This window comes from Styela clava, chromosome 2 (genome assembly GCF_964204865.1).
Source record: "Styela clava chromosome 2, kaStyClav1.hap1.2, whole genome shotgun sequence".
Classification (NCBI taxonomy): domain Eukaryota; kingdom Metazoa; phylum Chordata; class Ascidiacea; order Stolidobranchia; family Styelidae; genus Styela; species Styela clava.
In genome coordinates, this window is record NC_135251.1 from 14,050,448 (window position 1) to 14,070,866 (window position 20,419).

At 33.4% G+C, this 20,419-nt stretch overlaps 2 protein-coding genes across 6 annotated transcripts in view; one reads left to right on the forward strand and one right to left on the reverse strand.

Annotated features, from left to right (window-relative positions):
* Positions 1-9,685, reverse strand: part of LOC120335282 (phospholipid-transporting ATPase ABCA1-like) — a 38,943-nt gene extending 29,258 nt beyond the window's left edge. For both annotated transcript variants that reach the window (XM_039402769.2, XM_039402768.2), the window contains exons 1-11: positions 9,401-9,685; positions 8,650-8,743; positions 6,679-6,826; positions 6,248-6,390; positions 5,913-6,028; positions 5,558-5,764; positions 4,645-4,860; positions 4,084-4,175; positions 3,385-3,479; positions 2,981-3,153; positions 2,166-2,336 (exon numbers count right to left, since the gene is read on the reverse strand). In XM_039402769.2, the coding sequence (XP_039258703.2) occupies positions 2,166-2,336; positions 2,981-3,153; positions 3,385-3,479; positions 4,084-4,175; positions 4,645-4,860; positions 5,558-5,764; positions 5,913-6,028; positions 6,248-6,390; positions 6,679-6,826; positions 8,650-8,743; positions 9,401-9,463 (1,518 nt within the window). In that variant the 5' untranslated portion in view covers positions 9,464-9,685. The remainder of the gene's footprint in view (positions 1-2,165; positions 2,337-2,980; positions 3,154-3,384; positions 3,480-4,083; positions 4,176-4,644; positions 4,861-5,557; positions 5,765-5,912; positions 6,029-6,247; positions 6,391-6,678; positions 6,827-8,649; positions 8,744-9,400) is intronic.
* A 241-nt stretch (positions 9,686-9,926) lies between these two features.
* LOC120336666 (MAP3K12-binding inhibitory protein 1-like) lies at positions 9,927-19,757 on the forward strand. 4 transcript variants are annotated; one of them, XM_078119667.1, is made up of 8 exons: positions 9,927-10,433; positions 11,297-11,386; positions 16,894-16,989; positions 17,152-17,238; positions 17,637-17,728; positions 17,814-17,884; positions 18,797-18,967; positions 19,422-19,757. In XM_078119667.1, exons 2-8 carry the CDS (start codon positions 11,315-11,317, stop codon positions 19,673-19,675), a joined length of 843 nt encoding a protein of 280 aa, XP_077975793.1. In that variant the 5' UTR covers positions 9,927-10,433; positions 11,297-11,314; the 3' UTR covers positions 19,676-19,757. The 4 variants fall into 4 exon arrangements, with proteins under 4 accessions (XP_077975793.1, XP_077975784.1, XP_077975787.1 ...); XM_078119658.1 differs by lacking the exons at positions 16,894-16,989; positions 17,152-17,238; positions 17,637-17,728; ... (1 more) ...; positions 18,797-18,967; positions 19,422-19,757 and adding exons at positions 11,497-11,592; positions 11,765-11,851; positions 12,363-12,454; ... (1 more) ...; positions 13,516-13,686; positions 14,153-16,564 and having other exon boundaries at positions 10,003-10,433; XM_078119661.1 differs by lacking the exons at positions 9,927-10,433; positions 16,894-16,989; positions 17,152-17,238; ... (2 more) ...; positions 18,797-18,967; positions 19,422-19,757 and adding exons at positions 10,439-10,578; positions 11,497-11,592; positions 11,765-11,851; ... (2 more) ...; positions 13,516-13,686; positions 14,153-16,564.
* Positions 19,758-20,419: the final 662 nt, after the last annotated feature.

Sequence of the window (20,419 nt, forward strand, 5' to 3'; positions counted from 1 at the left end):
ACCAAATCATGCTTTATTTGAAGCATTTGTATGCAATGTTTTGCATCAGTAGGTTAGGACAACTGTGAATACATATTGCTTTTCATTTTTCCATGACAAGTTCTGATGTTTTTTCCATTACACTTGTAGAAAAGTAATCATGAATATTGGATTGCAGAAAACCAATAAAATTCCATTGAAGATGACAATTTAAAAAGTGTTTTTTGTTTGTAGTAACCACAGAGTCTCATTTGAATACCAGTCCAATGAGTCCATGTCGGTTAAGAGATATTTAACCAGTTATTTGTTTCAGATGCACGAACTTGTGTGTTCAAGTTTTGGAATTTTCTAAACTGCAAAGGGAACAACATGATACTACATAATATATAGTTTGTTGGTTTGTTACAGGGGTAATAAAAAATTTAAATCTTGAATATACACTGATTAAAATAAAACAAATCAGGTGAAGAAAGATATATTGTATTACGAAATAACTTAATAATAAAATAATAATAATAATTGGAATGGCCAACAGGACTTTATAAACACCTTGTATATTTAGTTGGGTTTGAAAAAGTATTTGATTCCATTTTATACTCAAGAATATTTCATCGAGTATCTATGTTAGAAATAAACTATTGGACCGGCTTTGTTTCTTGCACTAATGAAAGAGCATACACTAATTGTAAATCCAAAATATCCTTTTGTTTGTTTCATATTTTTCAAGTGATTCGTTGTAAAAATAACAAGACTGAATGATTTATTGAACATTTTCATTTTGTAATATTCTATATACAGATTCAAAAGACGAAAATTCATGTGATACTTGCTACAGGTATTATTCTAGCCTGAGGCATAATTTTTTTTATTTATTTACAATAAATTGAAACCTGTTCAATGTATAAACATATCAATTCTCTAATAACAGGGGATTTTAGCAAAACTAACGCCATATATGAGATCATTGTGCTAGATTTTGCAATATCAAAACCAGTATTCAGTACCAAAAAGATTTAAAAAAGGGGAAATGGAATTTCTTACTGATCAGAAGTGATATTTTAGTATCACTATTCAAAAAACGTATTGATCAATCAAGTGACAAAGGTCGCCACTTAGATATTGATACGAATGCCAAATATCAGCGAGACCACTAAAAAGGTTACTCTCGGTCAAAATACTGGAATAACCTATCTTAATATTTCAATGATTTCATAATAGCCTTCATAATAGTCTTTTGTTCATTAAATTTACAGCGCAATAAGATTACATAAATGGAATAATATTATTTGATTTCAGTTTCAGGATAAGTGTTAAAAAACGCTAAGTCACAAGACAAACTTTGTACGTAATAAGCAAATAAAGGTTTGGACACCCGAACCAAATAGCAACAAGTACAAACAATGGTCTGAGATTACTTTGTCGTCTTTGTTCTGAATATTATATTAACAACGTACACTATAAATAGTTAGTAAAACTCATGATTTAAGGTGTGATGAGAAAAGTACAAACTTTAAAAATATTAGCCAAGATTTTGGCAAACTACAGTATATCAGATTTGTTCATTGTTTCAACATATTTCATATACAGATATTCTAAAGATGTATTTGTTTCGTACTAAAAAATAATTTTACACCAATGTGTTTACTTATTCAAAAAACTTTTGGTTATGAGATACAATCGATGCATATAAGAGAATTGACACAAAAAAGTATTGGCACAAATATTTATTTGCCGAGCACGGGCAGTAAACAGATGAGATTTCAGAATAGAAGCTTTCGTTCCTACGCTGTTTACAACAAATTCATTAACCATAATTATGGATACCAGATTTATTATTGATATGCAAAAAAAAAAATTAAAATTTAATAAAATCTCATACAAAGATTGAATAAACTTTATATTTAACATTCTATAAAAATCCCACACCATAAGCATAAACAGCGTAACCAAAAAAACAGAACCTAGGTCATTTGAAACATATTTTGAAAAAAACATAGCTTTAGTGCAAGGAGTTCAAAATTACAGAAACTTTTGGGTACAATCATTCTCAAACAGAAGTTAAAGTGTAGGCAAAATTAAATACCGTAATTCACTTGATTGGCGTAGAAGTGATCAAGAAATTTATGGTTTGATTTTTTCCGGTCACCTTGTTTATAAAAATGAAAAACATCAATTTTTAAACAAACCTTATGAACTAAGAGAATGCCGACGTTGAGTTGATTGTAAAGTTGTTTCCATGTGACTGTGCCGTTAACATTTGATGTTTCATTGTTTGATAGAAAAGCTCGTAAAAACGTGAGTTGAGATTCTGATATGTCAATAACACCAGTTGAACCCAAGTCCGCATCGAGGATGGTCTGTTTATAAATCGTTTAACACAAGTAAATACAAATGGTCTTCTATTGGATAGATATACTGTAGTGTTATCGGTGAATAAACAAATGTTGTATAAATAGTAACTTATTGATAGTCAAGTTGGCGTAACCTGAAAGTGGGTGAACAGTCAGACGAACTACACACATAGACCACAAGACATGTAAATTCATAAAGTTTGGAACAGAATGTTTGTTTCTCAATAGATGTGATTCTCTCTAATTTATTTTTAATTTTGGTCATGCGGGTTTACAAGAACATGGTCATAAACATGCGAGTCGTTTCATGCTATGACCGTAACACATTTATTGGCTTTCTTATTTTTGAACATGGAGCATATAATACCTTTTGAAAGGAGCGTTAATTGTAAAACTAGGGTGCCACAAGTGATGACACTCTTTAGAAGCGAGTTATGAAAATAAGAGAACCGCACTTGTCGAAAAACAGATGGGAGAGAACCCCACAGAGTGGATATTAAAATACTATTTTAAAATGAAAATTTCAACGACAACTGATTGGCAATTTTACCTACAAATGGATATTCTAAATTATTCAATTTGGCTCCACTTAGTATTATGGTTAATTCCTAATGATATATTAGGTTGCTAACAAGAATAGCATTACCTACCCGAAACAGAGCAACTGTTGGATCATTTTGTAAATAATCATATAACTCAGGTCCAGTTTTTTCGATCCATTGTAGAGTAAGAGAGTCAAGGTTAGCGATTGCACCAAATGTCCCGTTGGCTCGACTCATGATATCCCTTGTAATATTGGTATCAGGAGAAAATGGAATTTTGCCTGAAAATAATACTTGAATGCTTAACTTTGATGACAAAGCAGGTTAAACCATTTTGATTGAGAAGATTTTGATTTTTCCAAAATGAAGTCGCAGTGAGTGAAAATAAAGAAGTGATCAAAATGTGATTTGACTACAAATACGATAATTTTGACTTATTAAGTATGAATATATAAAATGCAACAATAAATAAAAGCATTAAAATTTGATACACAAGTGAAAAATGCACTCACCAAAAAGAACAGGTTTTAAAACGGACCAAGCAAACCCAAGTTCTTCATTTGACTCAAAAGTTGTGATTAAATTAGTGCAGAAGTCTGAACTAGAACTGGAAAAAGAAAGTAGTTGTAATTATCAAATATTATCCAAATACTGTTTTCATAATTGCTCTAGGTATTTATTTAAAATCAGAATAATCATATTTACAAGTAGCTCCCCTGAAGAACGAAATCATGATTCATGAATTACCATTTCATTTTATACTCAATGCAAGATCACAGACACTCACTCAGACATATAAAAAGGTTGATCTCTGGGCGAAGTTTCTGAACTTCTGGTGACTACTAAAATGCCAAGAGCTACGAGGGAACAATGAATAATCCTAAATCATATAGCGTAGAATTGCGCCCTACTGAATATGACAGAATACCAAATGACACAAGAGTCAAAGGAGTTGATGTCAATTGATTAGAAAAACAGCTACTAAGTAGTGAATTCCACAAAACTGAGGTTTTTGAAAAAAAAAACTTCGGAAATATGATATTTTTTTGCTAATAGGTATACAGACAGTGAACATCGGGAGCTGCAGTCTGTGATGATTCTTTCATTTTAATAAGCATATACTTTGACGTCAACACTTAAATGCGCGAATATCTGAGAAAAAACATAAAAGAAAATGAAATACAATGATCATAAAAAATATTGAAACTCACGAATTATCATTTAATCTAAACACAAGTTCAGATATTCCTCCCAAAGCTGCTTGACCAATTGACTCTTTGGGGTATGGATGACCACAGAAATCCTGTAGATTAGAAAATCTTATTTAATAAATTTAGCAATAAGAGAAATAAAATTTGAAACTAATTCTAATTTTCTAGATGGAAAATGATTATATTAGTCTAGTGGCCGAAACTGTTAGAAGTTTTTTGAAGTTAACTTTATGGTGAAATGAAAGAGAAAAAAATATTAATGAAATATGATAATATGAAATAGCTGATTTATGAAGATAATTCAAGAAATTTTGATATTTTGCTTTTAACCAATTTTTAACCCAACTTCACATATTAACTAGGCTCAAACAGTTGAGTGTCTAGTCATGAACATACTTTTAAAGTCAAGTATATTGTCTTCCTCTGTCTAGATGTCTTTTTCCCATTTAAACAGTTTATTGTGAAACTAAAATCCCCGCACAAAGCCATGATTGGAGTCAACAATTGTAATTGTAAGTTGTAACCCTTCATAAAGCAATTTATACAAACAAATGAACGAACCGCAAATCCTTGTCTCGATGCTAAATCATATCCAATAGCCGAAGTGAATATATTACCACTGCCATCTGGACTTAATGAAGACATTAGGTCGGTCATAGCTGCAAGAACTTTCTGTAACTCTTGATTTAATTGAGGTAGACGTAAAGCAACGAAAATGGCAAGATCTGCTGTGTTTAAACCACTGCCAGTACCTGCTTGTATCAGAAGATCTTGACCCTTTGTTAAAAATAAATCAATAGATTAATATATTTATACACAAACACAAGGTGTTTCTGAAGTCACAAAATTTTAAATATTGCAATTTTGCAAAAGGAATTTACTATATCATATATAGTTTGATGACCCATACAGGTGTATTCCATAAAATATTTCCATGATTCGCATTTTTGGTATTCTTAACATTATGCTCGTTCAGAAATTTACATCAGCAATATTTATATGACCCATGTCTTCACTGATTTAACTATACAACTATTCTTAAATAACAATACCCATTGCCTTATTATAAATTCTTTTAAATAAAGAATTCAATAAATTATGGAAAGCTGACTTTATTTTGAAGTTAACAAACTACAAATGACAAACATACAGCATGACTAACAGTTGTTACACACAACCAGGTTATAGGAATACACAAACTATAAATATCCCAGATTATAATGGTGACATAAAAACTAAAATGTCGAAGAAACCATGACAATGGCAGCACCAAAACAATACAGCAAAGAAATACAGCCAGTGTGGTACTGGTAGTTTATTTGAAAATAATTCATTATTTGCTAGTCTGTAATACAAAAATATTCTTCAATCTAACATAGAGCACCAAAACAACAGCTTTTTGAAAAAATTTTAAAACATTTAAAAAAAAAATATACATTACTATGAAAAATTGGGAAGTGAGTAGTGAACATACCTCAGTCTCATAAAACTTGTTCAAATCGACCCCACTTTGTAGTTCATTCCACATTGCATCTTGCTGTGAGCTGTTGAGAGCACAGAGTTGTGCTGAAGTCTCATTAACAGTCAATGGAGCTGTGCCAGGTATAGTTATTGCAGCAGAAAGTTCAGTAACATTACAAACCAATGACTTTTTATCCGAATTACTGTTTAATTGAGCGACCTAAACAAAAAGCAAAAAGTCAGATTTATTTACAGACTTTCAGATTGTAAATACTGCAATATTCATATGGGAAACTAAATAACTAATACCACATAAATGGTAAAAATATCCAATCTTAGAATATTTACTAAAAATAAAAAGATGTTACCTGGTACATGTTCAATTTACTTTGCAATATTGTATCTGCAAGATCGTTGCTCAATCCAATATTTATCAATGCAGTTTTGGTCGCTCCACTATCTCCCATTAAACTTGATATAGTAGCTGTAAGAAGAGAAATATCTTAAAAATAAATATTCATATACAGATTACTGAGAAAACATTCATTAATAAGATCGAACTCTGTCAAATGATTTCTCGTGCCACGCTCATTCACATTGTCTGCACCGAACAAGACCCTGCATAAGCAAAACATATATCTAACAATATCTAAAAAAAGCTACCATTTGTGGTTTCTTTTATAAATAAACGACCCATTTTTACCTTTGATTTCAGAATCCTCTCTAGCAATTTCATTTATCATTGTTTGTAAAATTGTTATATCCTGGACAAAAGCATCAGGATTAGTGAATATTGTTGTTTCCTCCTCTATTGTTGTTAAAACATTGCTTAATCCCCCTGTGAGGCTGGAAAAGTAAATATTTACCATCATAGAATACAGGTAAATTTTGGAAAGTTGTTCAACATTTTACATATAAAGTCTCCCGAAATAATCAAGGATACTAGAATTATTGTATCTAAAATGCTTCCAGTTTGTCACAAGACAACAAAAATTGTAATTGTCAGGAATTAGGTGAGAAGCAATACATAAAAACATCCGATCGAGCAAAAAGGTCCAAAAAAATTCGAGAATTAAACAAGGAATCTAGGTATTCTGAGTTGACACGAGTTCACAAAAAGATTTCTCCACTTACCCTGTGGTACTGTTGAATGGTTCATTAATTTGTCCTGGTGTTTCTGATGCTACAGGAACATGAAAGCATGGATTGTCAAGATTGCAAAACATAGTTTGTATCCAAGGAAAAACACCAGCTGACGGTAGTGCTCTTGCTGGATAGTGACCTTATAATAAAAAAAAACAATACAATTATTGAATTAGATGATTAATTTCAGCTTTGAATAATTACCTGTATATATTACATTTTTTATAACAAACATTTGAAACTCGGAAAAATTCTTGCTTATTTTTAACTATGGTGCGGTGGCCTAGCACATAGGTTCTCAAAGTGCTCCGTACGGAGCCCCAGGGCTCCGCGAGAGTAACCCAGGGGCTCCGCGAGCTATTCGATTACTTTTCAAAATACTGACTTGGCTAATTTAAAACTGTTCCTAGAAGCAATAACAGCTTTGATGAAATTTGACAACAATATAGCGTCGAAATATGGCAAAGGGGCGGAATTAAAAAATGACATTATTTTTATAAGCAGGAGCGCAGCCAAGATTTTTAAGAGGGAGGAGGTTCAAAATTGGAATCGGAAATTTACGCGCAACATTCTTGGCAATTAAAAAAAAAACGGATAACGAGATTTCTGTTCCGTAAAATATTCAATTCATGACCGATGCGAGCATCTAAATTCTAAAGTGTCTTGTCGTAATAATTTAGTTGTGCTCATCGTTACTCACGTTCGATTCGAAATTACTATTAGGATTACTAAAATGATAAAATACTATTCTAAAATAATATAAACTGCGTGATAAACTGCTAACTATAAATAAATTGGAGTCGTATTTTTGTGATCTTGGGATTTGTTAAACTTGATTTGTCCTTTCGCACTCGAGATTATTTTTAAGCAAGATGTCGCCGTTTGAAAAATCACAAGGTCTTGGCAAAATACAAACGATTGAAATTTATTTTAGTGCATGCGGCTCTGTCGGTAGTTTCAGAAAGGAAAAATAGTACACCGCGCGCATAATTAATTGACTGTGTTTCAATTTCGCAGTTACTACGATGAATAACCGAAAACCTAACATAACACCAAATTTATGATGTACGATGTCTATAACAGCGTTTTTATTCTGACGTGAGTCTGCTGAAACAAAACTTATGGTGTTATCTTCCATTTTAAGTTTTAGTTCTAATATTTTAGAATGCCGCTTTTTAAACAAGAAATTTGAATTGCTTATTTACCTCTTTATTAACTATTATTTTTAGCATTTCGTCGCCGATGATTATAATATGGTAACATGTTTTTCACATTGAACTCATAATTCCCCACGAGATTTATTTATGACTTCTATTGACCCTAATAAAAGTGTTTAGTATTTAAATTGAGTAAAAGTACGTTTAACTTACTCAGGAATATTAATCGGAAAGTAACAATTTTAACATTTATTATGGGGCTCCGTGAATATTAGTCAACCTTTTCAAGGGCTCCGCAACGCCAAAAGTTTGAGAACCCCTGGCCTAGCATTTGAAGCGTTGCTTAACTAACTGTCTTGGCATTGCAGGTTGCACATCTTGGGTTCAAATCCCACGAATCCTGTGCTTACTCCTTTACCCAGGGTGAAATAAATTGGATAAGCGAAGCCAAACTAAAAAAATTCCAATTCGAAATCTTTGCAAAAATAGTAGCTCCTTACATATCGTTAGATATCAGTGGGCATTTGTACAAGACCTTCTTCGGAGAAAAGGGCATGAAAAAAACTGTAGTGAATTGAACTGGATACATGCATGGCTCCTAATTAGATGTCTGCCCATTCACCTTCTATTTGTAGTCTACCATAATAAACATTTCAACCATAAATTAAAGGTTTTCGGTTACGAAATCTGTTTCAAGAACATTAGGTACTTTTACCTGCATTTAATTCATGAAAAACTATCATTAACAAATATTATGGTAATAACAATCACATAAAACAGGGAATGCACAGATAACATTACATACATTCTTGTAATCTTTCTGCTGGTTGAGTTAATCTGACAGCAATCAAAATTGAGAATAGTAGTATTGGCCATAGTATTTCAATGATAGTTCGAACCTGAAACAGTGAGAGGTATAGTGAAATTTAAGTCGACATATTCAGGATTGCTTTTAAAAAAGGAATTAAAGTACTGACACTGCATTGAGTTTATAAGCATAATAGCTAATGAGACGATATATAAGGTTCAAACATTGTAATAACATCAAACAATAGATGAGAAATAAATATTTAACAGGCATACAGTCATTTCTGGTCATGGATGTCTTGTTTACTAGCATATGTACATGTGGTGCAATCGGTACAAAACCTAGCTATACTCGTCGGATGCCGGATATTTCCCTCAAAAACACATCACTTTTAGGGCCATGAAATCTATGATTAAATTATGTTTAACCAGAGTAATATTGTAATATTTCGCAATCGATCCTTATGTTCTATTAAAGTAATAACTGTGCTCGGTGATAAGCGTATCTCGACACTCGAGCCTGCACAGGTCCGTAACATTCATGGGGAGCAACTTTAGTATACTTTTTAGCATTCCACAATGATGTTCACACTTCATTTTTTTCATTATCTGTTCCCATCCTTGAGAGCAGAGGATGATTTCACATAATGATACAATTTAATCATGCAGTCAAATTATTTCAACACTTACAGTCAGACAGTTGTATTTGCATATTCCTATACTGTGATCAATGAATCAGAAGTACTCACGAGATGTCTTCGACGAATAGTAAAGTTTTTCCATAACAATAGATAGAGTTGCTTGAAGAACATATCTCTTCAAAGCAGAAAATGGGAAACTGTTCGCACTGCAGTAACCACAACAGCACTACAACTTGAAGTCTTCTCTCTCTTCCAAGAAACCGATAGTAAAATATTAAAAACTAAGCTATAAACTTCTGCTAGTGGGCTATGTTTAACGATATATATTTAACTCAAATTCGCTTAGTTTTACTTCTGTGCTCAATAAAAGTACCCAAGTACAGAAGTACGAATATAACAGTTATGTCTGTATGTATAATATATCACAAACTTTAGAACTTATTCTTAACACAGTACAGCAGTATTAACCAACACTCTTGACCTTAAATACAGGAATATAAATAGTCTATAAACTCACTACCTTCATGTGGTAAAAATGAAATATTCGAAATTCTAATACTATGGTAATTTACCTAAACTATCATTGAGTTACAATAGGATTATCCGAACAAGCGACTCACTATACTGTGCCTTGATGGGATTACATCAGACTAGTTTCGCTAACTTCCTGTTGGATAGATTCAAAATTTCACCACAAGTTGGACAGTTTACTACTGCAGTATTATGCTCTGGGGATTCACAAAGTGACTATAAATCACTTTGTGGATTCACAGGAATGAAAGTAGACTTGCCAATTTCATGCTAGAAAGATGGAGATCTCTGACATCAATATATAACGTTCAACTGGAATTAAACTATAGTGACAAGATGGAATTACCCAAGTTAAGCGCCACGAATCGTTCAGGTAATTGTTTCCGCACTCAATCGGGCCCACACGCCGCTCTCGACAAAGTTTCGATCATGTGACCAAAGTTTCTGTCACTTCGTTGTTTTGATGCGAGAAAGGAAAAAGGCAATCGAATTGTTTCTCAATAACAAGTACATAAGAAAAGGGGAATATTCTGTGTCAGGTTTTGACGTTTCAAATTATTGTGTGTTTACTTCACGTGACGTACAAAAGTATCACGTGCATCCAAACGAGGTGAGTAGCGGAAAATTACCCATTCGAAAAATTGGAGATTCTAAATATTTCACACGAATTTTTATAATATTTGTGTATTTCTTTATTGGAATTTAATCACACTTTCAAAAATACCGTATGTATGTGTGATGAAGGATTAAAGGAGGTACTTAATGAATGTTTGAATTTACATTTATTTATTATTGAATTTTGTTTCATTTTTATTTCTTAAAAAGTAAATTGCATGCAGTATTGCGGTGCTGACTGAAATGGAAACAAACTGTTGAGGCATAGACTGCATGTATATATTCAGATATTTGTAGACTATTAATCAAATTTATTGCCATGAAAATGAAGATGGAATTGTTAAGAATGGAAAGAGTATGATAACTGGCTTAGAAACCCGTTTCGGTTTAGAGTTCATAGTACAGCATGCAAACTTACTTTGGAGGTTTTTTGAAACATTTTCCAGTTATAGTTTTCTCTTAATTTGCACAGAAGATTAAAGTTTATATATTTTGTATTCTGATTATTAAATATTTCAGGCAAAGTCATGAAATATGATAGCTAGGACTGCTTCTTCTGTGTATTTTTATGTCTTTTCCACACTTTTGATGCATACAAATTCAGCCACTAATGACAGTAAAATGTTAGGAGCTGGTATATTTGTACAACTGAGCTGTTCTGTTCAAAATTTATGTAATTTATGCTTTACCTGAGATCTCAAACTTACAATGCCAGCCAGTTAGGACAGATGGCTCAGCCACCAGACTATCACACTCGCACTATATACTTATATAGGTATCTTCTGTTTGCCTAAATTGGGATAAATTTTCAAATAGTACATGATTGATGCTTACTATATTTTTTCTAATACTGTAAAGGTTACGAACATCTGTTGAATGGAAATGGAGTCAGACCAATGTGACATAATTGACAGGGCTTTGATGCACATCAACACATTTTTAACAGAGGTACTGAAAAAAGAGAGAGACCAAAAGATATCAAGAATGACTATTTTACTTTAAATGTTTACTAAATTGTTTGGATATATTTAACATGAAGTTTTATATTTTATCGACAGCACAAAATATCCAGAGTTGAATATGACAAAACAAACTGTAATGAAGATTCGAAGGTCGTTACAGAATCTTTATTACGATTGTCGGAATGTCTTTCAGTAAGTTCATATAAGCTACAGATTTGATTTCAGTGTTTTATAGGCAAGCTTGATTTTCAAATTTAAAAATTGAATATAACATAGCGCTTTAATCCAATATCAAGCGATTTTCAATTGCATATCTATATATATACCGGTATGTATTTTTAATGAGTTTACCTCTGTGCTGTAGACTTTAGCTGCTGAGCAAAAGAAAAAAGAAGAGGCACTTAGAAAAGTAGATTCTGCTGTTGTGCAAATTACTGCAAGTAACCAACAGGTAATATATAAACTTATAATTTGGCTGCTTGTTAGTAGTTTCGTCAGTTATTCGATAGTTACTACAAAGAAACATAGCCAGATTGGGATGAGAGTGTTAGGCATTAGGAATTACTTGTCATCGCGGCTATGATTTCTCTGCATGGGTTCAAATCCCATGGCAATAATTATGCGTAAAAGGATTGCTGGATTCTTCACCATCGTAGAGCGGTTCACATACCCACTGTTCAGTTGCAACTTCCTCCATCATCAAGTTCAAAAACCTGACTAATTAATTCCATACCTGTCATGGACGAGTAGCTGTGGTACGATTACTCTGTCTTATGGGCTTCCGTCCCCAAGGATAAATATGAAAATCGTATGGTTGAAGTGGATGCTTTTGCCTCCTTGTTACCCTTCTGAACTCATCGATTGCCTTTTTATGCATCTTACAAATTCACCCCACAAGCATAAACATAATATATTAATCAATTTTTTGTACAATATATTCAACATTCAAAAATGTTTTGCAGCTGAATGAAAGAATCCGTGCTTTCATGTCGCATGCACAAAATGTAGTCGATGAACAGAATGTAAAAGAATTTTGTGATGTCGGTTCTGCAAGGTATACAATGCACTTTCATTACTAATGATACAGTATTCTTTGTTATCATGTGTATAATTTAATAGGTCTTGCCATATATTTTTAGCACAAATGCAGGATGTGCAAGGACAAATGCATGCTACAAACCCAGAAGTTTTCATTCATCACACATGCAAGGTAATATTCACGCTATCTGTTATTGCAATCAATTTAGTAATCAAGGTCTAGATCAGGAATATTCCTGTTATCACACCCTTGGTTTTTTAGAATCCCATCTGTCAATTGGAATTTATCGAGTGCTCGTAGATTATTAAATGCCGTCTGCGATTGTGTTAACTTTATTAGATGTGGAGTTCTTCCACAATCTTATGCTGTAACCGCTACCAGCCAAATGAGTATGAGTAATGAGTTATATGCCATCTGCCATTGTATGAACTTTATTAGAGTGAGGTTTTCTCAGGATCTTGTGTTGAAAATTACTCCTACCAGCAAAATGCAACCTCAACATACTGACTGCTTTAACCCTAATGCTTTTATACGATGGATTAATAAGCCTCTGTGCAAGCAACCAGTGCCTGGTAAGAATCTACTATAGCTCGGAAGGACCGCAACCTTTTTGACTACCCAGTTTATTACACCGGTGAGGTGATGGGTACGGAATTTGAACCCGTGATATTAACCCGCAATGCCACCCACCATACATAGTTAAGTCTAACACCCACTATAACCTGCTTTAGCCTTTTAGGTGAGTGAACACGTACCACTTCTTCGTGGCAAAATCTTCCATATTATATACATTCTGTACATTTTAAACCTTGTTTAAGGTTTTGTTTGCTCTCTCAATTTCATAATCAGTTTTAATTTATTTGTTTTCATCAATCATTTTATTGTTATGCTGATTATGAAGTCGAAATAAATTTATTATTAGCATGAACCTATATCTAATGGCATTTCCATATCCAACAGTGTCAGGAAATGACAATAGCTAACAGCACCATTGATCATCCTTAAAATTTCTCCATATCAGTTTAGAATATACCTTCTAAGCATTATAGTTTTTATATCTGATTTGTTTTATTCAGTGAGTAAAGCAAAGAATACAGAAGGTCCACAACTTCGTATAACATCACAAGGCTTATGGAGAGAACCAACGACAAATAAACCAATCCCAAGAAAACCACAAACATTGAATATACCTCAACCTGTAGCAGAAAGATTAGAAAATTTAGAATCTCATTTACAGGTGGATTCTGGTGAGTCTAGTGGTTATATCTCACATATTTATTGAATGTTTAGCTACATTTGTGTATCAGTTTACAGGATTGAGAATATTTGCTGCAGTTTCTTATATTTAGTGCACTTTTTCATATATTCGATATGCCCTTCGATCTGCCCCGCTAGGCAAGTAGCTACCATAGTTTGGGAGGACCGGAATCCTACCTAATCTAGTACACCCTGGGTAAGGTGGTGGGTATGAAATTTTAACATTCGGTACCATCATAGTTGGGTCGAACGCTTCTACCACTAGGGTATGTGCCCCACGTTTTTCCTTGTAAAGTACACAGAAAGAAATCAGTTGCTGTTAAAGCTCACATGAGGAAATGCAGAATTAAAAATTGTTAAATGCACTGATACAATGCTCGATCCTTTAGGTAATTTAGCAAACCTTTTCTAGTCTTGATCTCTTGGTAATATTTTACAAATTTATCCTTATAATAGGCCAGTCATCTGATATATATGGAAGATTGAAGAACCTGGAAAATAGAGTTCTCGCAATTGAAGGTGCATCACCGGAATATTTTGTTGGTGCCAAGCAAGATTCTACGACAGTTTCTGAAAATATGTTGGCGAGACATGGAAAAACTGATCAAAGGGATTTCACATTGCAAGAAATTGATGATAGAATAAGAATGTTGAAACAAGAACTTTGTAATAAGAAAAGAAAACTGGACGAAGGACTGAGCTTGATATGAAAACTTAGCTTTGATGTAGCATTATTTGATTGGAAATTTAGATTTGCACGTTTATCACAAATTACAATGAACTTCAGAAAAATGGCAAGTAAGTCGTCCAACATTGCTGAAGCGTGGAAAATTGCAAGTATAACGTGCTCAGATGTTAGATCCATCGATTGTTTTCAGTGACTGAGTTGCCAAACCAGGAGCCCCCCCCGCCTCCCTATTGTAGTTTTTTTTTAATATTGCAATAAATTGTCTGTTTCTCTAGATTGTGATGTTGAAATGATTTTGAAAAAGGACACTTCAAGATTTTTAGAGTAACAAGGCATATTAAGCAGGGGTTCACAACCAGGTAGGAATTTTGCTGTTTTCGGGGAGGAAATACAACTTTGTATATGGTGTAGTTTTACTGGTATTATAGTAACGGATATTAATGCAACATCATAAATTTGGAAAAGCCATAATAAACGAGGGTCTTTTAAAGATTGAAGAAATAACGGAAACAATTCTAGGCGCTTCAGAAGTATGTGTACTGATATGGAGGTAACTAATTTTGTTCGCCTACTTCACATCAAATTGTGTAAAGTGACGGAAACTTATGGACAGGGAGTATATTCACTTGGCTAACACGAACAGTTCCCGAACTCGCAATAGAACTGAATAAGAAAATTCAGAAATAAATTATGGCCTAACCCGGAAAAGGTTGGAAACTTGTGACATCATAAGAATTAGAGAACCCTCTCCATTTTTCAAGAATATATTCTACTTAATACACGGTATTTCTAGTTCATCGTAAATGAGTTCTTAACACAGAATTATTCATACCTGTCTTTGTAGGATCTTAAAGACATCGATTATTTGGAAACCTGCTTCTATAACATGTATATATGCTTATATAACATGTATTGTTGTTGTCCTTTTATAACGCAGCAGTCCTAAACTGCTGTTATAATTGTTAGTAGGGGTGGATGTCGCACATCTGTGTCTTAGGCCAGTAAGGTCTTGAACATGTATTCCCGTCTGTGTTTTACTGTTTAATTATTATGGAGATACTGTTCTATTTTTGAGGCAAATAAACCTACTTACATAGATGGCCTGTCAGTGAATTCAATCAATCATTTTATTTCGGTTCTCTGACATAAATCAAAGCAACACAAAAAGTAAAGAGACAAACAAAAGAGATATCATATATAAGAACAAGGCCAAGGTTTACAATCAGAAATATATCGCAGTCATTTGACGCATGCCGATTAGTTTACAAACAGGAATATACAAGAAGAACTAGCGCAACAAACACGCCAACGAAAATTTGTCAGTATGGAACGATGACAGTTCATAACTGAAGCTGCTGTAGAACGCATAAACAAGTGCCTAAAACCCCATAAACGCGAAAAATCATTCCTACTACATCACTGCGCCATATCATCATATAGACTGGAGATCATGTGTTTATATTTTGATAACAACCAAGAATAATATAATATATTATATATTGAAGCGTAGTAATATATATTTACGATTGAAGCAAAGTGCTCATCTCGAATTGATATGTAATCTGTTTGTTTTTATAACAATTTGTTGAAACCTTGTCTGACCAAGTAAACTGCAAACATCAATTATCATTCCGAGTTTTGTTGAATGAAATAGAATTCACGTATTTTGATTCAAAATTGGTGCTAGTTTATTCTGGGTAACACTGCAATGAATGCAGTAGCTAGTTATGTTATTATAGCATTCAGTATGCCATTACTTCAATATCTCGAAGTTTATAAATGCAAATGTGTGTATTCCTCATCAACATTATGTGTTTTATTCTCGTTATGAATAGTCGGAATCCGCTATATCCGCCCTTTAAAAAATTCCAGTTATGATAAATAAAGAATAGATTATAGCGTTATTACAGCGATTATAGCATATATATATATATCGCTAATTTTCATCGCATAATGTTATTTTAAAGTGCTTAGGTATGAATTTGGATACTATTGAAAATCCCTTAATAAAGATCACACAATGCAATTACTTTCCATATTAATCAACCTGATCGTTAAAAAGACCAGCATAAATAACTGCCCCTCCATATCCACACATAACCATATACTGCACAAGAGGCGTTGCTTTAGTTTAGTATAACGAACATAAATATATATATAATGTGTCCATAAAGTATAAAGTTGCAAAGAGGAATTTATCGGTATCATATATTTGGCCCCACGGATGTACTAAATAGAAATAAAAATACATTTACTGATTAAAAAACAACAAACCTGGTTAAGATATATTGAGAACTTCTTCGTGGTGATGCAGGGCTACCAAAAAACAGGACCAATTCTTAATTACTTATACAAAAATGAAGAAAATTTATCTGACAATTGAACACTTGAACTTTGTGCGTGTGAGTATGAGTGTTTCATACATAGATGACTAGTATTTTAAAACTTAATCCCAAAATTACACCTTTCCTGAGCATGAAGAACATGAAGTTTTATATTTTATCGACAGCACAAAATATCCAGAGTTGAATATGACAAAACAAACTGTAATGAAGATTCGAAGGCCGTTACAGAATCTCTATTACGATTGTCAAAATGTCTTTCAGTAAGTTCACATAAGCTACAGATTTGATTTCAGTGTTTTATAGGCAAGCTTAATTTTCATTTTATAAAATTCAATATAACCTAGCGCTTTAATCCAATATCAAGCGATTTTCAATTGCATATCTATGTATGTATTTTTTATGAATTTACCTCTGTGTTGTAGACTTTAGCTGCTGAGCAAAAGAAAAAAGAAGAGGCACTTAGAAAAGTAGATTCTGCTGTTGTGCAAATTACTGCAAGTAACCAACAGGTAATATATAAACTTATAATTTGGCTGCTGGTTAGTAGTTTCGTCAGTTATTCGATAGTTACTACAAAGAAACATAGCCAGATTGGGATGAGAGTGTTAAGCATTAGGAATCGCTTGTCATCACAGGCTTCACAGCTATGATTTCACTGCATGGGTTCAAATCCCATGGCAATAATTATGCGTAAAAGGCTGTGGTACGATTACTCTGTCTTATGGGCTTCCGTCCCCAAGGATAAATATGAAAATCGTATGGTTGAAGTGGATGCTTTTGCCTCCTTGTTACCCTTCTGAACTCATCGATTGCCTTTTTATGCATCTTACAAATTCACCCCACGAGCATAAACATATATTAATCAATTTTTTGTACAATATATCCAACATTCAAAAATGTTTTGCAGCTGAATGAAAGAATCCGTGCTTTCATGTCACATGCACAAAATGTAGTCGATGAACAGAATGTAAAAGAATTTTGTGATGTTGGTTCTGCAAGGTATACAATGCACTTTCATTACTAATGATACAGTATTCTTTGTTATCATGTGTATAATTTAATAGGTCTTGCCATACATTTTTAGCACAAATGCAGGATGTGCAAGGACAAATGCATGCTACAAACCCAGAAGTTTTCATTCATCACACATGCAAGGTAATATTCACGCTATCTGTTATTGCAATCAATTTAGTAATCAAGGCCTAGATCAGGAATATTCCTGTTATCACACCCTTGGTTTTTTAGAATCCCATCTGTCAATTGGAATTTATCGAGTGCTCGTAGATTATTAAATGCCGTCTGCAATTGTGTTAACTTTATTAGATGTGGAGTTCTTCCACAATCTTATGCTGTAACCGCTACCAGCCAAATGAGTATGAGTAATGAGTTATATGCCATCTGCCATTGTATGAACTTTATTAGAGTGAGGTTTTCTCAGGATCTTGTGTTGAAAATTACTCCTACCAGCAAAATGCAACCTCAACATATTGACTGCTTTAACCCTCATGCTTTTATTTGATGGATTAATAAGCCTCTGTGCAAGCAACCAGTGCCTGGTAAGAATCTACTATAGCTCGGAAGGACAGCACCCTTTTTGACTACCCAGTTTATTACACCGGTGAGGTGATGGGTACGGAATTTGAACCCGTGATATTAACCCGCAATGCCACCCACCATACGTAGTTAAGTCTAACACCCACTATAACCTGCTTTAAGTCTTAGCCTTTTAGGTGAGTGAACACGTACCACTTCTTCGTGGCAAAATCTTCCATATTATATACATTCTGTACGTTTTAAACCTTGTTTAAGGTTTTGTTTGCTCTCTCAATTTCATAATCAGTTTTAATTTATTTGTTTTTATCAATCATTTTATTGTTATGCTGATTATGAAGTCGAAATAAATTTATTATTAGCATGAACCTATATCTAATGGCATTTCCATATCCAACAGTGTCAGGAAATGACAATAGCTAACAGCACCATTGATCATCCTTAAAATTTACCCATATCAGTTTAGAATATACCTTCTAAGCATTATAGTTTTTATATCTGCTTTGTTTTATTCAGTGAGTAAAGCAATGAATACAGAAGGTCCACAACTTCGTATAACATCACAAGGCTTATGGAGAGAACCAACGACAAATAAACCAATCCCAAGAAAAGCACAAACATTGAATATACCTCAACCTGTAGCAGAAAGATTAGAAAATTTAGAATCTCATTTACAGGTGGATTCTGGTGAGTCTAGTGGATATATCTCACATATTTATTGAATGTTTAGCTACATTTGTGTATCAGTTTACAGGATTGAGAATATTTGCTGCAGTTTCTTATATTTAGTGCACTTTTTCATATATTCGATCTGCCCCGCTAGGCAAGTAGCTACCATAGTTTGGGAAGACCGGAATCCTACCTAATCTAGTACACCCTGGGTAAGGTGCTGGGTATGAAATTTTAAGATTCGGTACCATCATAGTTGGGTCGAACGCTTCTACCACTAGGGTATGTGCCCCACGTTTTTCCTTGTAAAGTACACAGAAAGAAATCAGTTGCTGTTAAAGCTCACATGAGGAAATGCAGAATTAAAAATTGTTAAATGCACTGATACAACGCTCGATCCTTTAGGTAATTTAGCAAACCTTTTCTAGTCTTGATCTCTTGGTAATATTTTACAAATTTAACCTTATAATAGGCCAGTCATCTGATATATATGGGAGATTGAAAAACCTGGAAAATAGAGTTCTCGCAATTGAAGGTGCATCACCGGAATATTTTGTTGGCGCCAAGCAAGATTCTACGACAGTTTCTGAAAATATGTTGGCGAGACATGGAAAAACTGATCAAAGGGATTTCACATTGCAAGAAATTGATGATAGAATAAGAATGTTGAAACAAGAACTTTGTAATAAGAAAAGAAAACTGGACGAAGGACTGAGCTTGATATGAAAACTTAGCTTTGATGTAGCATTATTTGATTGGAAATTTAGATTTGCACATAAAGCACAGATTATAATGAACTTCCGAGTAATGTCTTTCTTTGTAAAATATTAAAAACTAAGCTATAAACTTCTGCTAGTGGGCTATGTTTAACGATATATATTTAACTCAAATTCGCTTAGTTTTACTTCTGTGCTCAATAAAAGTACCCAAGTACAGAAGTACGAATATAACAGTTATGTCTGTATGTATAATATATCACAAACTTTAGAACTTATTCTTAACACAGTACAGCAGTATTAACCAACACTCTTGACCTTAAATACAGGAATATAAATAGTCTATAAACTCACTACCTTCATGTGGTAAAAATGAAATATTCGAAATTCTAATACTATGGTAATTTACCTAAACTATCATTGAGTTACAATAGGATTATCCGAACAAGCGACTCACTATACTGTGCCTTGATGGGATTACATCAGACTAGTTTCGCTAACTTCCTGTTGGATAGATTCAAAATTTCACCACAAGTTGGACAGTTTACTACTGCAGTATTATGCTCTGGGGATTCACAAAGTGACTATAAATCACTTTGTGGATTCACAGGAATGAAAGTAGACTTGCCAATTTCATGCTAGAAAGATGGAGATCTCTGACATCAATATATAACGTTCAACTGGAATTAAACTATAGTGACAAGATGGAATTACCCAAGTTAAGCGCCACGAATCGTTCAGGTAATTGTTTCCG

Bases quoted from the DNA above. Each gene is read 5' to 3' on its own strand.
- LOC120336666 (XM_078119667.1), top strand. From the start codon at position 11,315: ATGGAAATGGAGTCAGACCAATGTGACATAATTGACAGGGCTTTGATG. The intron at 16,990-17,151 runs GTAAGTTCACAT...TCTGTGTTGTAG, and splicing joins GATTGTCAAAATGTCTTTCA to ACTTTAGCTGCTGAGCAAAA. The intron at 17,239-17,636 runs GTAATATATAAA...AATGTTTTGCAG, and splicing joins TTACTGCAAGTAACCAACAG to CTGAATGAAAGAATCCGTGC.